Source organism: Palaemon carinicauda, chromosome 14 (genome assembly GCF_036898095.1).
Source record: "Palaemon carinicauda isolate YSFRI2023 chromosome 14, ASM3689809v2, whole genome shotgun sequence".
Classification (NCBI taxonomy): Eukaryota; Metazoa; Arthropoda; class Malacostraca; order Decapoda; family Palaemonidae; genus Palaemon; species Palaemon carinicauda.
In genome coordinates this window covers 122,931,602-122,953,901 of record NC_090738.1, presented here as the reverse complement: position 1 = coordinate 122,953,901, position 22,300 = coordinate 122,931,602, and the positions used below count along the sequence as shown (strand labels likewise).

The following is a 22,300-nucleotide window of genomic DNA, read 5'->3' as shown; positions in this document are numbered from 1 at the left end:
CTTTTCGCATAAGAAACATGTAACAAGGTTTCGAGGCCCTTAAGCGAAAGTCAGTCCTTTCAGGACAGGTCCAGCGTCCTGGTTGCAGCCATTAGGACAGCTCTGACCCTATGCAGTTATCGGAAAACTGCTCGCCGCCTAACAAAAGCGTAACACAGACTCCGAGAGTCTTTTTTGTTGGCAAGTGTTGCGGTCACAGACGTTACCCTCGTCTCTTACCGGAACCATTTCCGTTGATCCTAACTGGGTTGTACGGCAAGACATGCAGAATAAGCTTGCTTCCCTTATGGAAGACTATTCTGCCGATTAGTCCGTTGAGCCTAGCCGTTTATCTCATCGAGATCCTGGCTTACAGCCAACCTAACGTTCCTTTGTGCGTCCTGTTGACGTTGGCGTAGTTAAGTCACGTCAGTCAGGTTGTTTAGAACCACACTCGATGCGGTCTCGTGTGGATTTTCAGCCACATTTGGACGTTAGGCCACTTGCTGATGCTCCTGTTGACGTTCAGGACGTTCGCTAACAATCGGAGTTGACTTGTTTTGACGCTGTGCGTCAACCTCCGCATTCTAGAGTTGTTTTGACTGCTCAGTCAAGGCAGTCAAAGCAGTCTCGAGTGGACGCTGTGCGTCTTCACGCACCTTTTGTTGTTGACAGTTCACAGACTGTCAAGCAGTTACATGACGTTGCGTCCTGGTCTCTCGCACCTGTGGTTGTTGACAGTTCACAGACTGTCAAGCAGTTACATGACGTTGCATCCTGGTCCGCTACTAATGCACCAGTGCGTGTGGACTCTGCTTGTAAAGCATTGCCACCACGGTAGGTCTCTCCCTTGCTTGAGACTCGGCTATTATCGGACAAGGTTCCTTTAGATGAGGAAGTTGCTGTTCCCCCTCCTACTGATATTCCCTTGAGGACTCTGTCAGACGGAGAGGAGCCTAAAGCTGCTTAACCCTCTATGGACTTTAATTAAATCATGCTGATTTTTAAGGATCTTTGTCCGGATCTTTTTGTAACTGCTGCTCCTCGTTCGCCTAAACGTCAAAGCTTACACTAGGCCTAGCTACTTCGAAGCCGTTGTTTATAAGCTAGTACTCTCTCGCTCTCCTAGAGAGCTTTACGTTTGCTAGGCGACTGGTTTATCACCAGGAGGAGTTTGGGGGATACAGCCTTTGCTTTCCCTTCTTTTAAACTGGCTTATAGAGCGAGAGTCTGATATGACACGAGAGAAGTTCTCGGCTTGGGAGTTCCTGCCTCTGCCCAGATAGACTTCTCAAATCTCGTTGACTCTCCCTGGCGCCTGGCCAGGAGACGCTCCAAGATTTTACAGGTCAACTTCACAGCTGTTTTCGATCCTTTGAAGTTTTGCTGTACAATTATGTCATGCATAAACAAGGCTTTCAGGGATGGAAAGCGGTACCGCCTCAGTCGCTAACCCCGTCTGTTGCCGCACCTGCTCCCGTAGACCCTTAATGGGCTTTGCTGCAAGACATGCAGTCCAAGCTTGCGTCCTTGATGGAGGACTTTAATGCGGAGAAGGTTGCTGCTGAACCTTCTGGCCAACAACCTTCCAAGCGGTCGGTTGTGCGTTCTGTTGACACTGAGGTAACCTTCTCGCGTCTACCAGTTGAGGTGGTTCCTCCACCGATGCGACCCAGTGTGGGTTGCCAGCCGCACGTTGACGTTAAGCGACGCTCGGAGGTGGTTGTTGACATTCAGGACGTTCAACAACCATCAGAGGTGACTTGTTTTGACGCGGTGCGTCAACCTCCGCAACCCGGTATGGTGTTGACTGCACAACCCAGACAGTCTAGACAGTCTCGGGTGGACGCTGTGCGTCCTCGCGCACCCATGGTTGTTGACAGTTCACAGACTGTGCAGCAGTTCCATGACGTCACGCATGCACCAGTGCGACCGGACTCAGCGAGCCAGACGTTGCCCACTCCGTTGCCGTTTCCTCATCAGTTTTCGGATGAGGAACTATCTGATGAGGACGTTGCTGAACAACAAGACGATCAGCCCCCAGAATAGATCAAGCCCTGCTATCCATCCAGAAGATGCTGAAGAAGGAACGCTGCTCAGTCAGTCTTCTCGGATGCATCGGACTTGGGCTGGGGCGCGACACTGGACGGTCGGGAATGCTCAGGTCTGTGGAACTCGAGTCAGAGGAGCATGCATATCAACTGCAAGGAGCTGTTGGCAGTTCATCTGGCCTTGAAAAGCTTCGAGTATCTCCTTCGAGGCAAAGTGGTGGAAGTAAACTCGGACAACACCACGGCCTTGGCGTACATCTCCAAACAAGGAGGTACCCACTCACTGACGTTGTACGAGATCGCAAGGGACCTGCTCATCTGGTCAAAAGGTCAAGACATCTCCCTAGTAATGAGGTTCATCCAAGGCGACTTGAACGTCATAGCAGATTGTCTCAGTCGGAAAGGGCAAGTAATTCCAACCGAATGGACCCTCCACAAGGATGTATGCAAGAGACTTTGGGCCACTTGGGGTCAACCAACCATAGATCTCTTTGCAACCTCGCTGACCAAGAGGCTTCCAATCTATTGCTCCCCAGTCCCGGACCCAGCAGCAATACATATAGATGCCTTCCTCCTAGATTGGTCACATCTGGATCTCTACGCATTCCCACCGTTCAAGATTGTCAACAAGGTACTGCAGAAGTTCGCCTCTCACGAAGGGACAAGGTTGACGTTAGTTGCTCCCCTCTGGCCCGCGAGAGAATGGTTCACCGAGGTACTTCGATGGTTAGTAGACGTTCCTAGAAGTCTTCCTCTAAGGGTAGACCTTCTACGTCAGCCACACGTAAAGAAGGTACACCAAAGCCTCCACGCTCTTCATCTGACTGCCTTCAGACTATCGAAAGACTCTCGAGAGCTAGAGGCTTTTCGAAGGAGGCAGCCAGGGCGATTGCTAGAGCAAGGAGAGCGTCTACCATTAGAGTCTACCAATCGAAGTGGGAAGTCTTCCGAGACTGGTGCAAGTCAGTTTCTGTATCCTCGACCAGTACCTCTGTAGCTCGAATAGCTGATTTTCTCTTATACCTGAGAAAAGGACGATCCCTTTCAGCTCCCACTATCAAGGGCTACAGAAGCATGTTGGCATCGGTCTTCCGGCATAGAGGCTTAGATCTTTCCAACAATAAAGATCTGCAAGACCTCCTTAAGTCTTTTGAGACCACCAAGGAGCGTCGTTTGGCCACCCCTGGATGGAATTTAGACGTGGTACTAAGATTCCTCATGTCAGACAGGTTGGAGCCGTTACAATCAGCCTCCCTGAAAGATCTCACTCTTAAGACTCTTTTCCTGGTATGCTTAGCCTCGGCTAAAAGAGTCAGTGAGATTCATGCCTTCAGCAAGAACATCGGATTTTCGTCGGAAAAAGCCACTTGTTCGCTGCAACTTGGTTTTCTAGCCAAAAATGAGCTGCCTTCTCGGCCTTGGCCTAAATCTTTCGATATTCCCAGCTTATCGGAGATCGTAGGCAATGAACTAGAAAGAGTCTTATGCCCTGTTAGAGCTCTTAAGTTCTATTTAAAGCGTACTAAACCTTTACGAGGCCAATCTGAAGCTTTATGGTGTTCAGTTAAGAAACCATCCTTGCCTATGTCAAAGAATGCTTGGTCATACTTTATCAGATTGTTAATACGAGAAGCTCATTCACATCTGAGTGAGGAAGACCGAACTTTGCTTAAGGTGAAGACGCACGAAGTTAGAGCTGTAGCAACTTCCGTGGCCTTTAAGCAAAATAGATCTCTGCAAAGTATAATGGACGCAACCTATTGGAGAAGCAAGTCAGTGTTCGCGTCATTTTACTTGAAAGATGTCCAGTCTCTTTACGAGAACTGCTACACACTGGGACCATTCGTAGCAGCGAGTGCAGTAGTGGGTGAGGGCTCAACCACTACAATTCCCTAACTCCATATCCTTTTAATCTGTCTCTTGAAATTTTTTAATGTTTTTATGGGTTGTCCGGAAGGCTAAGAAGCCTTTCGCATCCTGTTTGATTTGGCGGGTGGTCAAAGTCATTTCTTGAGAGCGCCCAGATTAGGGGTTTGATGAGGTCCTGTTGTATGGGTTGCAGCCCTTGATACTTCAGCTCCTAGGGGTCTGTCAGCATCCTAAGAGGATCGCGAGGCTCCGTAAGGAAGACGTACTTATAAGGCAGAGTAATCGTCTAAGTCGACTTCCTTACCAGGTACCTATTTATTTTGTTTTTGTTATTTTGATAACTTCTAAAATGAAATAAAAACTCTTAGCTCATAAGATGTAAACATATTTAACTGGTCTCTAACCACCACCCTGGGTGTGAATCAGCTATATATTCACCGACTAAGCTAAATATTTAAAAATGATATTTTAATTATAAAATAAATTTTTGAATATACTTACCCGGTGAATATATAAATTAAACGACCCTCCCTTCCTCCCCAATAGAGACGCAGTGGGATGAGAAGAAATTGAGTCTTTGTTTACATTGAGTATGGTATCTGGCCGACAGTTGGCGCTGATGGGCACACCCGCAACCTGTGTAGCGATCGCTGGCGAGTTTTTACAGTTTTTTTTTGTCTGTCGAGCAACAGAGTTGCAGCTATATATTCACCGGGTAAGTATATTCAAAAATTTATTTTATAATTAAAATATCATTTTTCATTGATATATCATTCCAAATCCCTATCTTTCTTATTTCAGCAGTTAGATTTTATTTCCCATTCTGTGTGTTATTTTTGTCTGGCACAGTAATATTTGCAATAATGAATAATTATTCCTTAATTGTTTGGTTGTTGAGGATCTTTTCCACTGGTTGGACTATCTTTAAATGCCTTGTTGTTGTAGTGCCTGTCAAGAAATTGAAACTATAGGCTAATATTTAAAAGATGAGGATCATCTTGGACTTTTCTGCTGGAAAAATTTCTATGAGGCTCTAATTTTTAATCTTCCTGTTATTCTAACGCCTTTAGTCAGGTGTGAGAAATTGACCTCTTGTCTTGGGGTTCAACATACTGTAGGTGGGGTGCAATTTGGATTTGACCATTGAAACCCCACTACATAAAACTTAGACCCACTAAATATTTTTTCTGCAAGAATTCTAGATTCAGGGATCTATAAGTGAGCTATGCAGTCTTAACACACTTTTCTTTTTGAGTTATGTGAATTTATTCAAAGGTGTATCATAGTCCCTTCCAAGTCTCTGACGCATTGACTCAGATGGTATCAGGTCACTCTGTAGGCATTATTTTTTTTGTATATCTTTCTACTTGACCTCTGTTCTTGCTTCCTTTCATCCACCCTGCTTTTCAACCTCTTCTAACTTTGTCTTTGCATTGTAACTTGGGTGCTGAATGACCTCACAGAGCCAAGCACTGGGCTATGTAGCTCAAATCCAGGTATCATGTTCAAAGGAGAAATTGTGTTGAGAAATATTTCTTAGGAGTGGGTAGTTCATTGAACTTTCCACAGTATTCGTAGGTACTGTGTTCTTCAATTCCCAGCTTCATTATATCTTGCTTCTAATTTATATTAATGATCTGAGGGAATCTAACAGTAAAGTGATGGATTTTGTTTTTCCATAAGTTCATTGAGGCTCATTTCTGTCTTTAAAAGAGAAGAGCTGATCCATGGTTAGTGGATCCCCTTTTGAAGGCAATAGTTACTGTGATCGCATTGATTTAGTACCACTTCAAGTCTCTTGAATTAAAGCTTAGCAGAATTCTTAGCATTTAACAACAAATTGAAAAATGATAGGAAAGGTAGATGAAAATTATGTGCCGGTCAGGCTGGGAGACATCTACATGTATTTTTTTTGGTGGAAGATACCCACGAAGACCTTCATTACAGCTGAAGAAGAGCAGTTCCCAGTCACATCCCATGAAAGACTGTTTAAATCTGCTTTTCTGTGTTAATGCCAATTGGGATTGCAAAATTAAAATTCACATAGTATATTACTCTGAGGATCCACGACCCTTTAAAAAAGGACAATGTTCGGAAGAAGCAACTGAATGTTATGTAGAAGTTAAACAACAATGCTTTGGTGACTCGCTTGGTTTTTTCTGGCATAGATAAGTGAGGCTTTCAGTTCTTGGGTCAAGAAGTATTCATAGGGAAGAGTTTCCCCCTCCTTGCCATGTTGCTTATGAACAATGCTGCTGTCCATCCTCCACAGAGAACATGACAGACACTTCTGAGTTAAAAAGAGTTAAAAAGAGTCTGCTGGGCACGGAATTCAGCAGTCCAAAGATGTTCAGGAACTAAAGGAAAATGGTCATCCAATTGGTTGGTACCTACTAAAGCATCCCATTTATTAGAGAGAAAGGCTTAACTCTCAAACCTTCCACTTCTGTGAATTCCTCAAACTTTCCGATATTTCCTAAAAAAAGGTTTGCAATCTTTGGGCAAGGTAAAATCTCCATTAAGCATCATCTCCCATATTGACTTAGATGCCATCCTCACTATTTTGGACAAAAGGGGAGTTTATTTTAGCCTGACACTCATTCTGAGGCCAAAATCATCAAGCAAACTGTGGTTTTAAAATGAATCCTCCAGCCCATGAACTGCCTCTGCTAGAGTATTCAAGGCAGACTTATATGGCATCAGAACAACCTCTTTTGGGATTAGCTGGAAACATGCCATAAAAGACTGTTCCATGAATCTCCATCGTGATTCGGGAAATGCCAAAATATTCTCAAATTCAATATCGAATGGTTCTTATGTCGAAAAATAATCGTCTCCTTCCGATAGGCACATTCATCACAGGATTATCAAGGATTTCACAATAAGTTCCCCTCCTCTTCATCTTAGGAAGAAGTCTCCTCCGTCACCACCTCCCTGGCTTCCGAACTAGCAACACTCGGGTCAGAAGAAAGAGCCTATACCGAAGCCTTCCTGGGAGGCCGATGACCCAATTGCCCAGCCACTGTCTGAGCCACAGGCAGACAGAGGGCAGAAAATCCCTAGAAGGGCAGCACCCTGAATGGGATAACTGTAGAGAGAGCGGATTAAACCCTTGGCTATCTTGGTGATAACAGGCGTCCAAGGGAGAAGCAAGCTTACCAACTTCTGGGCGGACCGGTAACTTGCCTAGAAGAACCCTGGGTTGAAGCCAACCTTGATGGTAACCTAGACATCTAGCAAGCAACCTAAGGAATACCTCCCAAGGAAGACAGAGGAACCCTGAAGTAAAACTGCTTCGTCTTCAGTATCAAAAGTCATCCTCTGAACCTTGAAAGGGGCCTGGTAAACCAAGACCCCATCTCCAAAACACTCAAACTGCTGTTCAGATGAGATCCCCAAGGTCCGTGCTGGGTAAATACTCTGCAGAACTTTGCAATCTTTGTAAATCATTTTGCCCACATTGAAAAGAGATGATGTCGTTATCGCTCTACCCTCTCACAAGTGGATCCTGATTCTGAACAGAATGGATATATACTGTATATACTGTATATACATAGTTAGATAGATATTGTGTTTTCAAGAAGCCAAGTAGTAACGGCTAATAATGCCGTACAAATTGGAGTTAAAAACACAATTGTTCAGATGTCAACGCACTTAATCAAAATTTAACCCATATTACGTTAACTTTATTATTAAGAATAGAGGATAACCAACCAAAACCTGATTCCTGTTACTTGGCTTGATCATATGTCAAGGTTCCTCACATCACAGGACAGAAGCATTGTTTCATCTGGAATAACGTAAGAGATGGCACTCGGGAACAAGTTGATGTGTAGGTAGTGCTGTATCCAACTGTAGTGATGGTTCTTTTGTCTGTAGTGATGACATAGTAATGACCTCGCCCATGGCAGACGGCTCAATATTGCCTCGCCTTGGTCTCTCTTATACATATTGAGTCTATGCTTTGCACGTTGTTACGCTGGCCCCAGAAGAGGGGAGACTATATTTCTTTGGTATTTATATCGTATTGGATTCCCTGTTCTAGCCTTTCACAGGAAAATCCTCAGAGACCACACAGCACATTAATCTAAAACATATCCTTGAAAACATTATTGTCAGAATCCTTAAAATTTTTAGTTTGTTTCCAGTCATTAGATTTTTAAAGAAGGCTGAATTACCAATAATCTTTTTTATTGATGAAAAGCAAACCATATAGTCCTTACTCTAGGAGTTAAGAATGGGAGTTCAGTAGTATAAGAATTATACCTTTGTTCTCTAAGTTTTAGCTCCCCTTCATTTCTCTGCATACAGTACTACCTTTTTATCCTAATTTATATATATTCTTTGCCAAAGGTTGATGGCTCTCTTGTCTTTATTTACCCTGTACATGTCGATTAAATTCATTTTGCCATTTCAAGTTCATCAATATTTAGTAAGAAATAAGCAGAAGGAACAATTAATTAGTTTTAACATATTTGTATATTTTCAGTTGGTGATGAACAGTGTAGATGCATCAGCTCTGCGAGGATGGCGTGTGGCATTGGCTGGTGGGCAACAGGTAAAACAGCTACCATGGGTAATATAATTCTTGTTTTGTGGCAAGGAATTTTTTGTTGTCGATATAATTTATTTTTGAGAATTGAGCTTTGTCCTAATTTCTAGAAATTTTGTTATAGTTGCTGAATTTTGTACATTATATACTGTGCCTATCCATAGTAATTTTTTTTTTTTCTTCATTATAGCTCGTTATGAACAGTGTTGGTGCATCAGGGCTAGCGGGAGTTGCTGGAGGCGGAGCTGTTGATCCTCTTGGGGATGATACCGGGGGTGGGGGAGGATCCGGTGATGCGGTCACTAATAACTTGGGAACGAGTGACGACGACGACGATGATGTGCCATCATCCACCGGTAGTTTTGATGATGATGACAGTTCTCTTCCAGGAGTTGACGATGTGACCGCCCAGTTAGCGGCGGCAGGTGGGTGGTCAGGTATGAACAACTCTAATTTCATTTTATTGGAGGTGGAGGGAGCCAACAGATAAGTATGACACCAGCGCTGGAGAAGCTGTGACCTAGAACGGCTTTATAAACATTCTACTAACAATAGTTGCAACAATTTTAGGTATATTTGATAGCAATAGGCATTTAGTTAAACATCAAAGACTATCTTTAAATAATGTATGAATAAAATATTGGTACAGTATTTGTTAACATTGGCAGTGAACATTTTTTTTAAATTTTTTTTTTTTACAAGTATTCGATTAAATGGTCATTCTAACTTATCCATAACAAGAATATGCATAGTCGTTATTTTAGCTAAATGACCTGAGCTTCTCCTCAGCAGTGTCATGCATGAATTGGTGAAGGGAAGGGCAATTGATTGAATAATTAAACGTTGCATGATGTTAATCTGACTACATGAATGGTTTCTTTTTTATGCATGAAATTTTTGTTTCATTACTAACACAGAGGCACATAATTGCATGTTGTGTGTGTCAAAATGGTTATTTTAACTAATTTTTTTTTTTTTTTTACCAGTGCATGCCCTATTTTTTATTTGTATTTTATTTTGTTTTGTTTTTGGAGGGAAAGTGACTTTTTGTTATTTGCCTGAGATTTGAGTTACTGTTCTTTTTTTAATTTGATTTTGTTTGGCTTGAAATTTATAAGAAGTTTTTATTACAATTCACTTCATTTATTTTTTATTTTTACTTCTGATTACCTTAATTGTTACTGCTCTGAATATGTTTTTTTTACAGTATTATTTGTATTTCACTCTGCCTTAGTCGAAAGCTAGAAGCTCTTCAGAGTCAGAAATTCAATGTTCAGTACCCTTGCTTAGCTACATTGCCCAGTCCCGTTCCCTCCACCCAGGAGCGGACAGGGATTTATTTGTGTTTTTGTCTTTCTTTGGCATGCCCAGGTCCAGTAGGAGTTGCAGCTGCTGCCGCTATTGCATCGGCGAAAAAGCGCAAGCGTCACCACAGTTTTGAATTAAATCCTTCCATACGCAAAAGACAACAGACGAGACTCCTAAGAAAATTAAAGGTCAGGATCTATGTACATGTTAACCCCAAACAATGAGGTTGCTTTTCCTTATATGGGGGTTTAGTTATGAAATTAATACTTTCCAATCTTGCTTTTATTGTACAGTTTCTTTTGAAATTCCAATCATGTAACTTATTTCCTTGATGTTTTCCAATTTTCTTTGTCTTGCTACTTTCATAGCTTCTTTTCTGACTTAAATATTCTTCATCCCTTCTCAATGGAATTTTTAAGCCTTATTTTTCAATATTTAACTTAGCCGGTGATTATATAGCTGCAACTCTGTTGCTCGACAGACAACTCTACGGTAAAAACTCGCCAGCGATCGCTACACAGGTTGCGGGTGTGCCCAACAGCGCCATCTGTCGTCCAGATACCCAGTTCTCAATGTAAATAAAGACTCAATTTTCTCTCTGTCGAGGTGTTGACAAGACGTACTTACTCGCTGTTGCTAAACTGGAGTTTTTTCACAACTAATTGGTGAAGTACTTTATTCTAGTTTTGAGCTTTCGCTGTGCAGGGTTTCTCTTCACACAAATCCTTGAACTCTTTTTGATAACGGATTCTTTGTTGATGACTTTTTGATAGTTTTTTTGAATTTCCCTTTGACCAATTCAAAATGGCTGACCCTTCACAAGTCCCCAAATTTAGGAAGTGCAATGCTAGGGACTGTTCAAGGCGTCTTCCGAAGGCTTCTATCGACCCTCACACTGTTTGTTCCAATCGTCGGGATAAAACCTGTCAATTGGAAGATCGGTGTGAGGAGTGCGTTGGCCTTTCGGAATTCGATTTTATCGAATTTCAAAAGTATACACGTAGGCTAGAGAGAGATAGAGTTAGGAGAAGTTCTTCTCGTTCTATTGATATATCCTCTCCTCAGGCCCCACAACCTATTCCTTCCCCTGTAGTGGTTGCTCCTAAGCCCCCTCCTGGCACTCAGGAACCTTCGATGGCTGATATGATGCGTGCCATCCAGGCTCTGGGTGAGAGAGTTGAGTCCCTTGCTAGGTACCGCTTCGGACAGTAACCCCGTCTGTCGCCGCAGCTGATCCCGTAGACCCTAAGTGGTCTCTTCTGCAAGACATGCAGTCTAAACTGACGTCTCTTATGCAGGACTTTCGTGCGGAGAAGGTTGCTGCCGCACCAGCTAGTGCAGTACCTAGCCTACAACCTTCCACACGATCGGTTGTGCGTCCGGTGGACGCTGAGGTAACCTTCTCACGCACACCAGTTGAGAGAGTTCCTCCTCCCATGCGTTCCAGTGTGATCTGCCAGCCGCATGTTGACGTTAAGAGACGCTCGGAGGTTGCCGTTGACGTTCTGGAGGTTCAACAACCGTCAGAGTTGCTTTGTTTTGACGCGGTGCGTCAACCTCCGCAACCCAGTGTGATTTCCACTGCGCACCCACATCAGTCCAGACAGTCTGGAGTAGACGCTGTGCGTCCCCGCGCTGCCATGGTTGTTGCCAGCTCACAGACTGGGCAGCAGTTCCATGACGTTGCATCCGGCTCAGTCACGCATGCACCCGTGCGACCGGACTCAGCGAACCAGCCGTTACCCACTCCGTTGCCGTTTCCTCATCAGTTGTCGGATGAGGAACTTTCTGATGATGATGGTGCTGCACACATAGATGAACCACTATCAGATTTGGACGAGCCTAAGTCTACTCAACCCTCTTTGGACTTTAGAAAAGTTTTGGCCATCTTCAAAGAGTTGTTTCCGGACCAGTTTGTTTCTGTGGCTCCTCGTTCTCCGCCGTCAGAGTTTGTGTTAGGCATGCCGTCTACCACTCCTGCCTTTACTAGACTCGTCCTCGCACGCTCGTCCAAGAGAGCTTTGCGGGTGATAGGAGAATGGTTGCAGTCCAAGAAGAGTTTAGCGAAGACAGCCTTTGCGTATCCCCCTGCTAGACTCTCTTCTAGATCGAGCGTCTGGTATGCCACGGGAGAAGTTCTCGGCTTGGGAGTTCCTGCCTCTGCCCAGGGCGACTTCTCAAGTCTTGTAGACTCTCCCCGCCGCCTTGCCATGAGACGCTCAAAGATATGTTGGTCATCTTCGGACCTGGACCACCTTTTGAAAGGTATCTTTAGGGCCTTCGAAGTTTTTAACTTCTTAGACTGGTGTCTAGGAGCCCTAAGCAGAAAGACCTCTCCGACAGAGAAAGAGACTTCCTTGCTCATTATGTCCTGCATGGACAAGGCCGTACGTGATGGGTCTAATGAGCTTGCTGCATCATTTGTGTCCGGAGTCCTTAAAAAGCGTGAAAACCTATGCTCATTCCTTTCAGCTGGAGTTACACAGTGCCAGAGATCTGAGCTTCTCTTTGCTCCACTTTCCAAGTGCCTTTTTCCAGAAGCCCTGATTAAGGAAATAGCCGCTTCATTGGTGCAGAAGGACACTCATGATCTTGTTGCGTCCTCCGCTCGCAAAGCTCCCCCTTTGCCTACCTTGTCAGCTAGACCAAGGATGGACACTCCAGCGTCCCGTTTTATTCCGCCCTTTCGTGGCAGAGCCTCCAGCAGAGGAGGTGCTCGTGCCGAAGGGAAACGAGGAAAGAAGAAAGGATCCAAGTCCTTTAAGGGCAGAGTCTGACTGCCCGCATCTTCAGACAGCAGTGGGAGCCAGACTCAAGAACTTCTGGCAGACCTGGGAGAAGAGAGGCGCAGATGCACAATCTGTGAAGTTGCTCAGAGAGGGGTACAAGATCCCTTTTGTACGGAAACCCCCTCTAGCAACGTCTCCCATCGATCTCTCTCCTAGGTACAGAGAGGAAGACAAGAGACGAGCCTTGAAACAGGAAGTGTCTCTTTTACTAGAGAAGGGAGCGGTGGTCAAAGTCTCGGACCTTCAATCTCCGGGATTCTACAACCGACTCTTCTTGGTGCCAAAGAAGACAGGAGAGTGGAGGCCGGTGCTAGATGTCAGTGCTCTGAATGTCTTTGTCACAAAGCAGACGTTCTCCATGGAGACCACAAAGTCAGTCTTAGCAGCGGTCAGAAGGGAAGACTGGATGGTCTCTTTAGACCTAAGGGACGCCTACTTCCACGTCCCCATCCACCCGGACTCCCAACCTTTTCTGAGATTCGTTTTCGAAAAGGTTGTCTACCAGTTTCAAGCCCTGTGCTTTGGCCTAAGCACAGCTCCTCTGTTCGAGGCTGATGAGGAATGTAGCCAAATTCCTTCATTTATCGGACATCCGAGCCTCCCTCTATTTGGACGACTGGCTTCTCAGAGCTTCTTCCAGTCGTCGCTGTCTGAAGGATCTAAAGTGGACTCTAGATCTGACCAAGGAATTGGGTCTCCTTGTCATTATGGAAAAGTCACAACTAGTCCCATCCCAAACTATTGTGTATTTAGGGATGGAGATTCACAGTCTAGCTTTTCGGGCTTTTCCGTCGGCCCCCAGAATAAGCCAAGCCCAGTTATGCATCCAGAACATGCTGAAGAAGGAACAATGCTCAGTCAGGAAGTGGATGAGTCTGGTAGGGACGCTATCATCCCTGGAACAATTTGTGTCATTAGGAAGACTACACCTCCGTCCTCTTCAATACCATCTAGCTTTTCACTGGAAAAAGGACAAGACGCTAGAAGCGGTCTCGATCCCCATTTCCGAAAAGATGAAGTCTTGCCTGACTTGGTGGAAGGACAGTATCAACCTAAGAGAGGGTCTTCCCCTGGCTGTTCAGACTCCCAACCACGTTCTCTTCTCGGACGCATCGGATGTAGGCTGGGGCGCGACATTAGACGGTCGGGAATGTTCGGGACTGTGGAACTCGAGTCAAAGGATCATGCATATCAACTGCAAGGAGCTGCTGGCAGTACATCTGGCCTTGAAAAGCTTCAGGTCTCTCCTTCGAGGCAAAGTGGTGGAAGTGAACTCGGACAACACCACTGCCTTGGCGTACATCTCCAAGCAAGGAGGGACCCACTCACTGACGTACGAGATCGCAAGGGACCTGCTCATCTGGTCAAAAGGTCAAAACATATCACTAGTAACGAGGTTCATCCAAGGCAACTTGAATGTCATGGCAGATTGTCTCAGTCGGAAAGGGCAAGTAATTCCAACGGAATGGACCCTCCACAAGGATGTATGCAAGAGACTTTGGGCCACTTGGGGCCAACCAACCATAGATCTCTTTGCAACCTCGATGACCAAGAGGCTCCCAATATATTGCTCACCAGTCCCGGACCCAGCAGCAATACATATAGATGCCTTTCTCCTAGATTGGTCGCATCTAGATCTATACGCATTCCCACCGTTCAAGATTGTCAACAAGGTACTGCAGAAGTTCGCCTCTCACGAAGGGACAAGGTTGACGCTAGTTGCTCCCCTCTGGCCCGCGAGAGAATGGTTCACCGAGGTACTTCGATGGCTAGTAGACGTTCCCAGAAGTCTTCCTCTAAGGGTGGACCTTCTACGTCAGCCACACGTAAAGAAGGTACACCAAAGCCTCCACGCTCTTCGTCTGACTGCCTTCAGACTATCGAAAGACTCTCGAGAGCTAGAGGCTTTTCGAAGGAGGCAGCCAGTGCGATTGCTAGAGCAAGGAGAACATCCACCCTTAGAGTCTACCAATCGAAGTGGGAAGTCTTCCGAAACTGGTGCAAGTCAGTATCTGTATCCTCGACCAGTACCTCTGTAGCTCAAATAGCTGACTTTCTCCTATACCTGAGAAAAGGACGATCACTTTCAGCTCCCACTATCAAGGGCTACAGAAGCATGTTGGCATCGGTCTTCCGGCATAGAGGCTTAGATCTTATCAACAATAAAGATCTTCAGGACCTCCTTAAGTCTTTTGAGACCACGAAGGAGCGTCGTTTGGTTACACCTGGTTGGAATTTAGACGTGGTACTAAGATTCCTCATGTCGGACAGGTTTGAGCCGCTACAATCAGCCTCCCTGAAAGATCTCACCTTAAAGACACTTTTCCTGGTATGCTTAGCCACAGCTAAAAGAGTCAGTGAGATTCATGCCTTCAGCAAGAACATCGGATTTTCGTCAGAAAAAGCTACATGTTCGCTACAACTTGGTTTTCTAGCCAAAAATGAGCTGCCTTCTCGACCTTGGCCGAAATCGTTCGATATTCCCAGCTTATCGAATATGGTAGGCAATGAACTAGAAAGAGTCTTATGCCCTGTGAGAGCTCTTAAGTTCTATTTAAAGCGAACTAAACCTTTACGAGGCCAATCTGAAGCTTTATGGTGTTCAGTTAAGAAACCATCTTTGTCTATGTCAAAGAATGCTTTATCCTACTTTATCAGACTGTTAATACGAGAAGCTCATTCACATCTGAGTGAGGAAAACCAAGCATTGCTTAAGGTGAGGACACACGAAGTTAGAGCTGTCGCAACTTCCGTGGCCTTTAAGCAAAATAGATCTCTGCGAAGTATAATGGACGCAACCTATTGGAGAAGCAAGTCAGTGTTTGCGTCTTTTTATCTAAAGGATGTCCAGTCTCTTTACGAGGACTGCTACACACTGGGACCATTCGTAGCAGCGAGTGCAGTAGTGGGTGAGGGCTCAACCACTACAATTCCCTAATTCCATACCCTTTTAATCTTTCTCTTGAAATGTTTTTATTGTTGTTTTTTGGGTTGTCCGGAAGGCTAAGAAGCCTTTCGCATCCTGGTTGATTTGGCGGGTGGTCAAAGTCATTTCTTGAGAGCGCCTAGATTAGGGGTTTTGATGAGGTCCTGTTGTATGGGTTGCAACCCTTGATACTTCAGATCCTAGGGGTCGATCAGCATCCTAAGAGGATCGCGAGGCTCCGTAAGGAAGACGTACTTAAAAGGCAGAGTAATTGTTCAAGTCGACTTCCTTACCAGGTACCTATTTATTTTGTTTTTGTTATTTTGATAACTTCTAAAATGAAATAAAAACTCTTAGCTCATAAAAGTGTAAACATATATTGCTGGTCTCTACCCACTCCCCTGGGTGTGAATCAGCTATATAATCACCGGCTAAGTTAAATATTGAAAAATGTTATTTTGATAATAAAATAAATTTTTGAATATACTTACCCGGTGATTATAAATTAAATGACCCTCCCTTCCTCCCCAATAGAGACGCAGTGGGACGAGGAGAAAATTGAGTCTTTGTTTACATTGAGAACTGGGTATCTGGACGACAGATGGCGCTGTTGGGCACACCCGCAACCTGTATAGCGATCGCTGGCGAGTTTTTACCGTAGAGTTGTCTGTCGAGCAACAGAGTTGCAGCTATATAATCACCGGGTAAGTATATTCAAAAATTTATTTTATTATCAAAATAACATTTTTTAGCTGTTGGATGCCACATCTCCATATAGTGCCTTCATTTGACTGAAATCTTCCCATTGCTCTCTGGTCGTGAATATTAGCATTCTATAGCCTACTCAAAATCTCTTTTATTTTCTTTTATGTGCCCGTTTCATCAGCATCCAGTAGCACAGGCACAATACAAAAGTTGTAATCTCTTGGTCTATCTAAGATTAGGATTTTTCTATTTGCCAATTTAGTAATTCTTTTCAACTTCATGTTTTTTTCTACTTTTTCTTCAGGTGTCTCTCCCTCAGCTTTCACAGTAAATTGTATTTCCATTAGTAACAAGAATGTTTTATGATCAACTCGACCTCCATTTTTTTTTTTACCCTATTTGCTTTTCTTAAACATTTTGGACATTTCCAATCTTGTATTCTACATATGTTATGCATTTCTGAGTATCTTTTGACACAGTATACTACATTCAATACAGAGAATTAAGTTCACTTCCTCTCCCCTCTCTTCTACAGCATCCACATATGCCCTTTTCCAACTTCTTTTTCCTTTTGTATCCTTTCCGAGCACCACATGACATTTAAAACAGTGCAGCTGTCAAATGCATATGGCCCAGTGTTAAAAGCTTAAGGGTTAGAGGTTGTTCATGACTTGCAGAAACAAGGACAGGTCATTATTCTTCCGCTCAATATCCTAGAGACCAATCATATACACATGATCAACGCTCAAGGAAGTAGAGGAATAAGTACATTCATGAAAGTAGCTCTACGAATGCTGTGGAAATGTTAAGTTGAACTTGGCACTAATCCTAATGTAGCAGATGATGTCACATTACACGATTAAATTTTCCAAATACCCATCGAGTAAGAGATTTTCAGTCTAGTGTATGAAAGAAAATAGGGAAGAATTGGAAGTGGAGAACTAACTTGTGTTGCAGTGAAAGATATGAGATGAGTTGCAATATTTAAGTTAAGAAAAACAACTGCTTGGGTATAAAAAGAGATTGCGAAATTATTGGAAAACTGTATGTACAGTACACTGATACCTTGGAGATGGAACATCCTATATTGGTTAACATTTTTTGTCCTAGAAGTTGAACAACTTGACAGAACCCAAATGGACTAAGAAAGGCAACTGAGCCAGTTTACATTACACTCTTGCCTAGTTCAGACATGCAAAGCATTGTTCTACTAAATTGTTTATAAATTTATTTGTAGTTTTTTGTTTATCCATGCATATTGCAAAAGGGGAAATGTCATAAGAGGAAGGTGAAAGGGATCATGCTCCTAGTTCCATGGCAAAAAGACAATGATGGAGAAATGGGCCAAGTTACATAATTTTGCAGGAAAATATCATAAATAACTCTTGATCAATTTTTAGTAAAAAGATTCTCTAGGGAATCACAGTTAGTGCCAGAAAAAGGCAAACAAAGATTAGAACCCCAAAAGGTCAGTTACCAAACATTTTTATGTAAGGGGGACTCCCTTCTTAAGCAACACTAACACCATCTCCTCCCCTCCTCAATGCCTTCCACTTGAGTCATCAACTCTCCTTACTTCAAGTAAAGTAAAGTGAAGTTCTTGTTCACTTACTCCATATTTATTCATTTATTCTATTAGTTATAAGTCTTTCTTATGTTTAGTGTTCTTTTAGGTATAGTATTGTAAACTGTGTGCAAAAGTGGCCCGTAATAGGAGTGTTCAAACACGGTATTGGAATGAATTATGTTTGATCTTTTGAGTTACCATTGTATCCCTTTAGAGACATACCAACAGCTTATGATGCATACAAAGTGTTTTTATAACTCTCTAAGATGCAGAAACATTTGCACTGAATGGAAATAGGCCAAGTATTTATACCTGTACACAATGCTTGCTCTACCATGTACAGCATAGAAAACGGTATTGATGAAGGCTATAGAGATTTTGTTTAAGTGGGACCATAGTCTGCTAAAGATTATCCAAGGTGTCTTATACAACTTGGAAGGGGGGGTTGTTGAATGGCTTCCCAAGACAACCCAAGACCTTATGTCCCAAAATCATAATTACCAAATGAGGTAGACTCAGATCTCTAGACTGACACAGTTTTCACATGAGAGGGAAAGCAATGAGGATCAGTTTCATGTAATTAAAAAATCAATAGATATGGAAGTCAAAGAACTGAATAGATTTAGGCAGTAAATGGAGAAGAAAGAACTGATATTATTATCATTACTAGCTAAGCTACATCCCTAGTTGGAAAAGCAGGCTATAAGCCCAAGGGTTATAACAGGGAAAAATAGCCCAGTGAGGAAAAGAAATGAGAAAATAAACAAGAGAAGTAATGAACAATAGAACTTATTATATGTCTAACCCTATAAAGGGAAATCTGTACTGTTTTAAATGTTTTAAAGATAGTAATTATGTAATTAAGTTTTTTGGAGGAAACAAGTTGGAGATGAGCCCAATCCCATAGGACAACTCTCTTGTCTTGTACTATCATGTCACAGCTTTTTCTTATCCTTTGGTTTTTTTATTCTTCCTAGGGATTCTCTTAATTGATGTTGCTTTGGGGACTTTATTTTCAAGTTTCTTAATTGACAAACCCTGGAATAAATTGCTCTTGTGTCCCAACCCTTTGAGCACCAAACCCTCACCAAAATTTGCCACTCAAGTTCCAGTCCCTTTTGGAGATTTTAGTTAATTTTAGTGCAAATCCTATTCACTGTAGGACATTACAACCCTTTTGAACTTATAGCTAGGAAATCAACATTGATGTACAATTTTACATAACTCGTAACATTTTCTTATAAATAATAATAATAGAAAGAGAAAAAACTAGTAGTAACTGGCTGTAAATTAAGTCCAATGGCACCTAGGGGAGCCGTAATGTCGAATGTGACATACATCCAGTGGCGCTCAAAGGGTTAAGGTTAATTCAAACATATTTATATTATGGTTGTTTAGCTGCAAATGGAAAATCAGTGTTTCTGTACAGTATTATCTCAGAATTTGCCCAGAAAAAAAATGTACAGTACTGGAATTATATGTTCTAATGCAAATACAAACATTGTTTTACAAAATATGATTCCTTCTGATTTCAAGGTAAATTAAGGTAATGAAAATTTCAACTTTTCTTTTTTTTTTTCTTTTATCAGTTCTAATTCCAAAAGGCAGGATAAAGATAGTTGTTAAATTATGGATATTATGCCATTCGATTGGTTCCTTGCTGAAGGCAGGTTATTTATTTCATGAGGGATGCTTCACAAGAGGTAACCATCCCCTCTTTTTCTTCTATCAATTACTATGTACAACCAATAATCTCCCTGATCCACAGCTGTCTGTTTGCTATTAGTTGTAACTAGAATAATTTATTTCACCAAGATTGTATGGTGGCTTCTCTCAATTTTCCAAAGGGACCATTTCAACGACTGGCTGCTTTTCAATCGGAGCTAGGACAACCATCAAATCGTTAAGAAGGTAGTCAGCAATGACGGGTGGCATGAGGGGGAACCCCCAACCCACCTGCCTATCACAGAATAGTCACTTTTGTTTTTGGTCGCAACTGGGGAGGGACGCACCGTTCTTCTCTCTTGACTGTTGGCTCTTTTCTTACATTCCATTTGTATGTTGAGTGTTTTTTTTTAGTGTTCTTGCTAGATAAGTGGAATCATCTGTTAACCTTTTATTCCCTTTCTCTTCATTGGAGGGTTATTCCTTGAGAGGAAGATGAAGCTGAAACTAGACAGTTGGGAAGGCTTTTCACTCAATTCCTAGGATCTTACTGATTAGTTCTTTTTCTTCAGTAGGGAGTGGGAGTATTCACCCATTAACTGGTACCTACAGGGTCAGTCAAGCAGGATGTGAACTGGTTTTAAAGTTACTGCTGTTGTACCAGGTGCTGGTAAGCTGTTTTCTTCAGCACCTTAAGCCAGTGGAAGGTTGGGTCTATGTACCCACCTCTCCCATTCTTATTGCTTTATAGAATTGTTAATTGCTGCATCACTTTGTTCCAATAAAGAACTCTCATTTTGGTTGGCAACTTAGTTGCTGGTTCATGATCGTGAGGCTATTGTGACAGTCATGGCTTTCATCAGTTGCAGGTGAATGGATCTTAACTGGACTGACCTGCTGCAATGTAAAGTGGGCCGATGGCTTATTGTTCACACTACATAACATTCTTGTTCCAATAAGAAGCTTGCTCGTCGACTGGTAGCTTTTGGGCAGATTAGCAATTGTGAGCCTGGTGTGACGGCCACTGCTGTTCCATTAATTGTAGGTGAAAGATCCAATTCTTGGATTGAAATCTAGCCTATTGGAAATGCATCTGCTTGCCGATTTGCTGGACTGGGGTTTTGAGAACCACTCATGCCCAGTAATATCTTGTAGTGTCTGCATCCTTACCATCCTTGGGAACTAAGAATTTGGAGTTTGGTGTTGCCAATGGGTCCACATGCTGTCATCAACAGCCATTGCCTGGCTCTCCCTGGTTCTAGTTTGGGTGGAGAGGGTGCTTGGCCACTGATCATATGTATATATGATCATTCTCTAGGATATTTTCACTGTTCCTTGTCTTTGCCATTCATGAGCATCCTTTAACCCCTTCGCTATGATGACATTGTTTGACGTCAGAACGTGCCAGGTGATAAAGACGGTGACGTCCGGATACGGCATCTACAAATATAAATCGTATGAAGGTTAAAGTATATCCTACAAAAGAGTATAGCACATGATCGTATATTACACAGTTCCCACTCAGGAAATTTCACTAAAAAATCTCTCCCTGTTATTAGTCCCTCCTCCTTTCTTCAGCCAACCAACTAAGTGTTTGGGAGTCTAGCCTTTTTTTTTTTTTATTCTGTAAGAGCTATTTTAGTCTGTTTTTGTTACTATATAGAATTACATCCCTCTCTCAGCCAATGGCGACATTCCCTAGCTGAGGCATTACACAAACCCCCCTGACACCCCCTCAGCTTAGAGACGTAGGGATCCTCACATCTTGCCCCACCACCAACTGTAACACTTGTGATTCTAGTCCTTATTCAGGGTCATGCAAGTTCTATTTTAGTGAATTTCTATGATTGGATATGTGTTCAAATCACACACAAATCACTATGTAATGCTCTCCAACCGTCATCGGTTCTTTGCCTCTGACTCCAGTCCCACCCACAATATCGCCAAAACGTTTTACCAGTGCAGTAATGCAAATTGTTGAAAGACGAGATTTGCGTTTTCTTATTTTATTCCTTTTTTCTCAACTGTCATTTTTAGAAATACCATCATCTTAAGGGGGCCGGCTGGCTAATGCCGATTTTTAATGACAGGACTTTGACATTCTTACCACTTAATAAGGTGACTTTGGATATCTCCAAAATGCATAGGATTTTTGCTTCTAACCTTTGGTTTTGTGATATCAGGGCGATTTATCCTGAAAATTAGTGTTTTTCAAATTCTATCTTATCCCTTGATATTTATTACTAAGATCTGGGATTACTACCCTATATAGACCTGATATAGCCCTTCAATAATAGGAAGTGTATTTTTTTATAAAAGTAATTTCTTTGCCAGATATGAATTTTTTCATTATGGTTAAAAAATAAACCCTAAAAATTGGGGAAAATAATTAAGAAAAAAATGTATGAAACAAAAATTAGAAAAAAGGGCTTCATTTTATTGTTTCATAATGTGTTTCTTAGTTATATACCAAATTTTAATGCTATATCTTTAAAAATAAGGGAGATTATTGAATTTGAAGGTCAATAAGTATAGTTTTGAGATACGGGCATTCAAAGGTTTTCTTTGTATTTTTACAAAGACAATATTAATAAATCAGGATTATTATGAAATTTTTTTTTTTGTATTAATAAAAGAAAACAAAGTTATTTATCATAATTTATTCATAAATGAATATTCTCTCTCTCTCTCTCTCTCTCTCTCTCTCTCTCTCTCTCTCTCTCTCTCTCTCTCTTTCTCTTTCTCTTTCTCTTTCTCTTTCTCTTCTCTTTCTCTTCTCTTTCTCTCTTTCTCTTTCTCTTTCTCTCTTTCTCTTTCTCTCTTTCTCTTTCTCTCTTTCTCTTTCTCTCTCTTTCTCTTTCTCTCTTTCTCTTTCTCTTTCTCTCTTTC

General features: G+C 42.4%; 1 protein-coding gene across 1 annotated transcript in view; it reads left to right on the top strand.

The window, feature by feature from the left end:
- The window catches only part of LOC137653718 (DNA-binding protein P3A2-like), an 85,132-nt gene that overhangs the window by 9,630 nt on the left and 53,202 nt on the right, over window positions 1-22,300 (top strand). Inside the window, exons 3-5 of the mRNA XM_068387318.1 lie at window positions 8,389-8,457; window positions 8,642-8,888; window positions 9,823-9,947. Coding sequence (XP_068243419.1) covers window positions 8,389-8,457; window positions 8,642-8,888; window positions 9,823-9,947 — 441 coding nt within the window. The remainder of the gene's footprint in view (window positions 1-8,388; window positions 8,458-8,641; window positions 8,889-9,822; window positions 9,948-22,300) is intronic.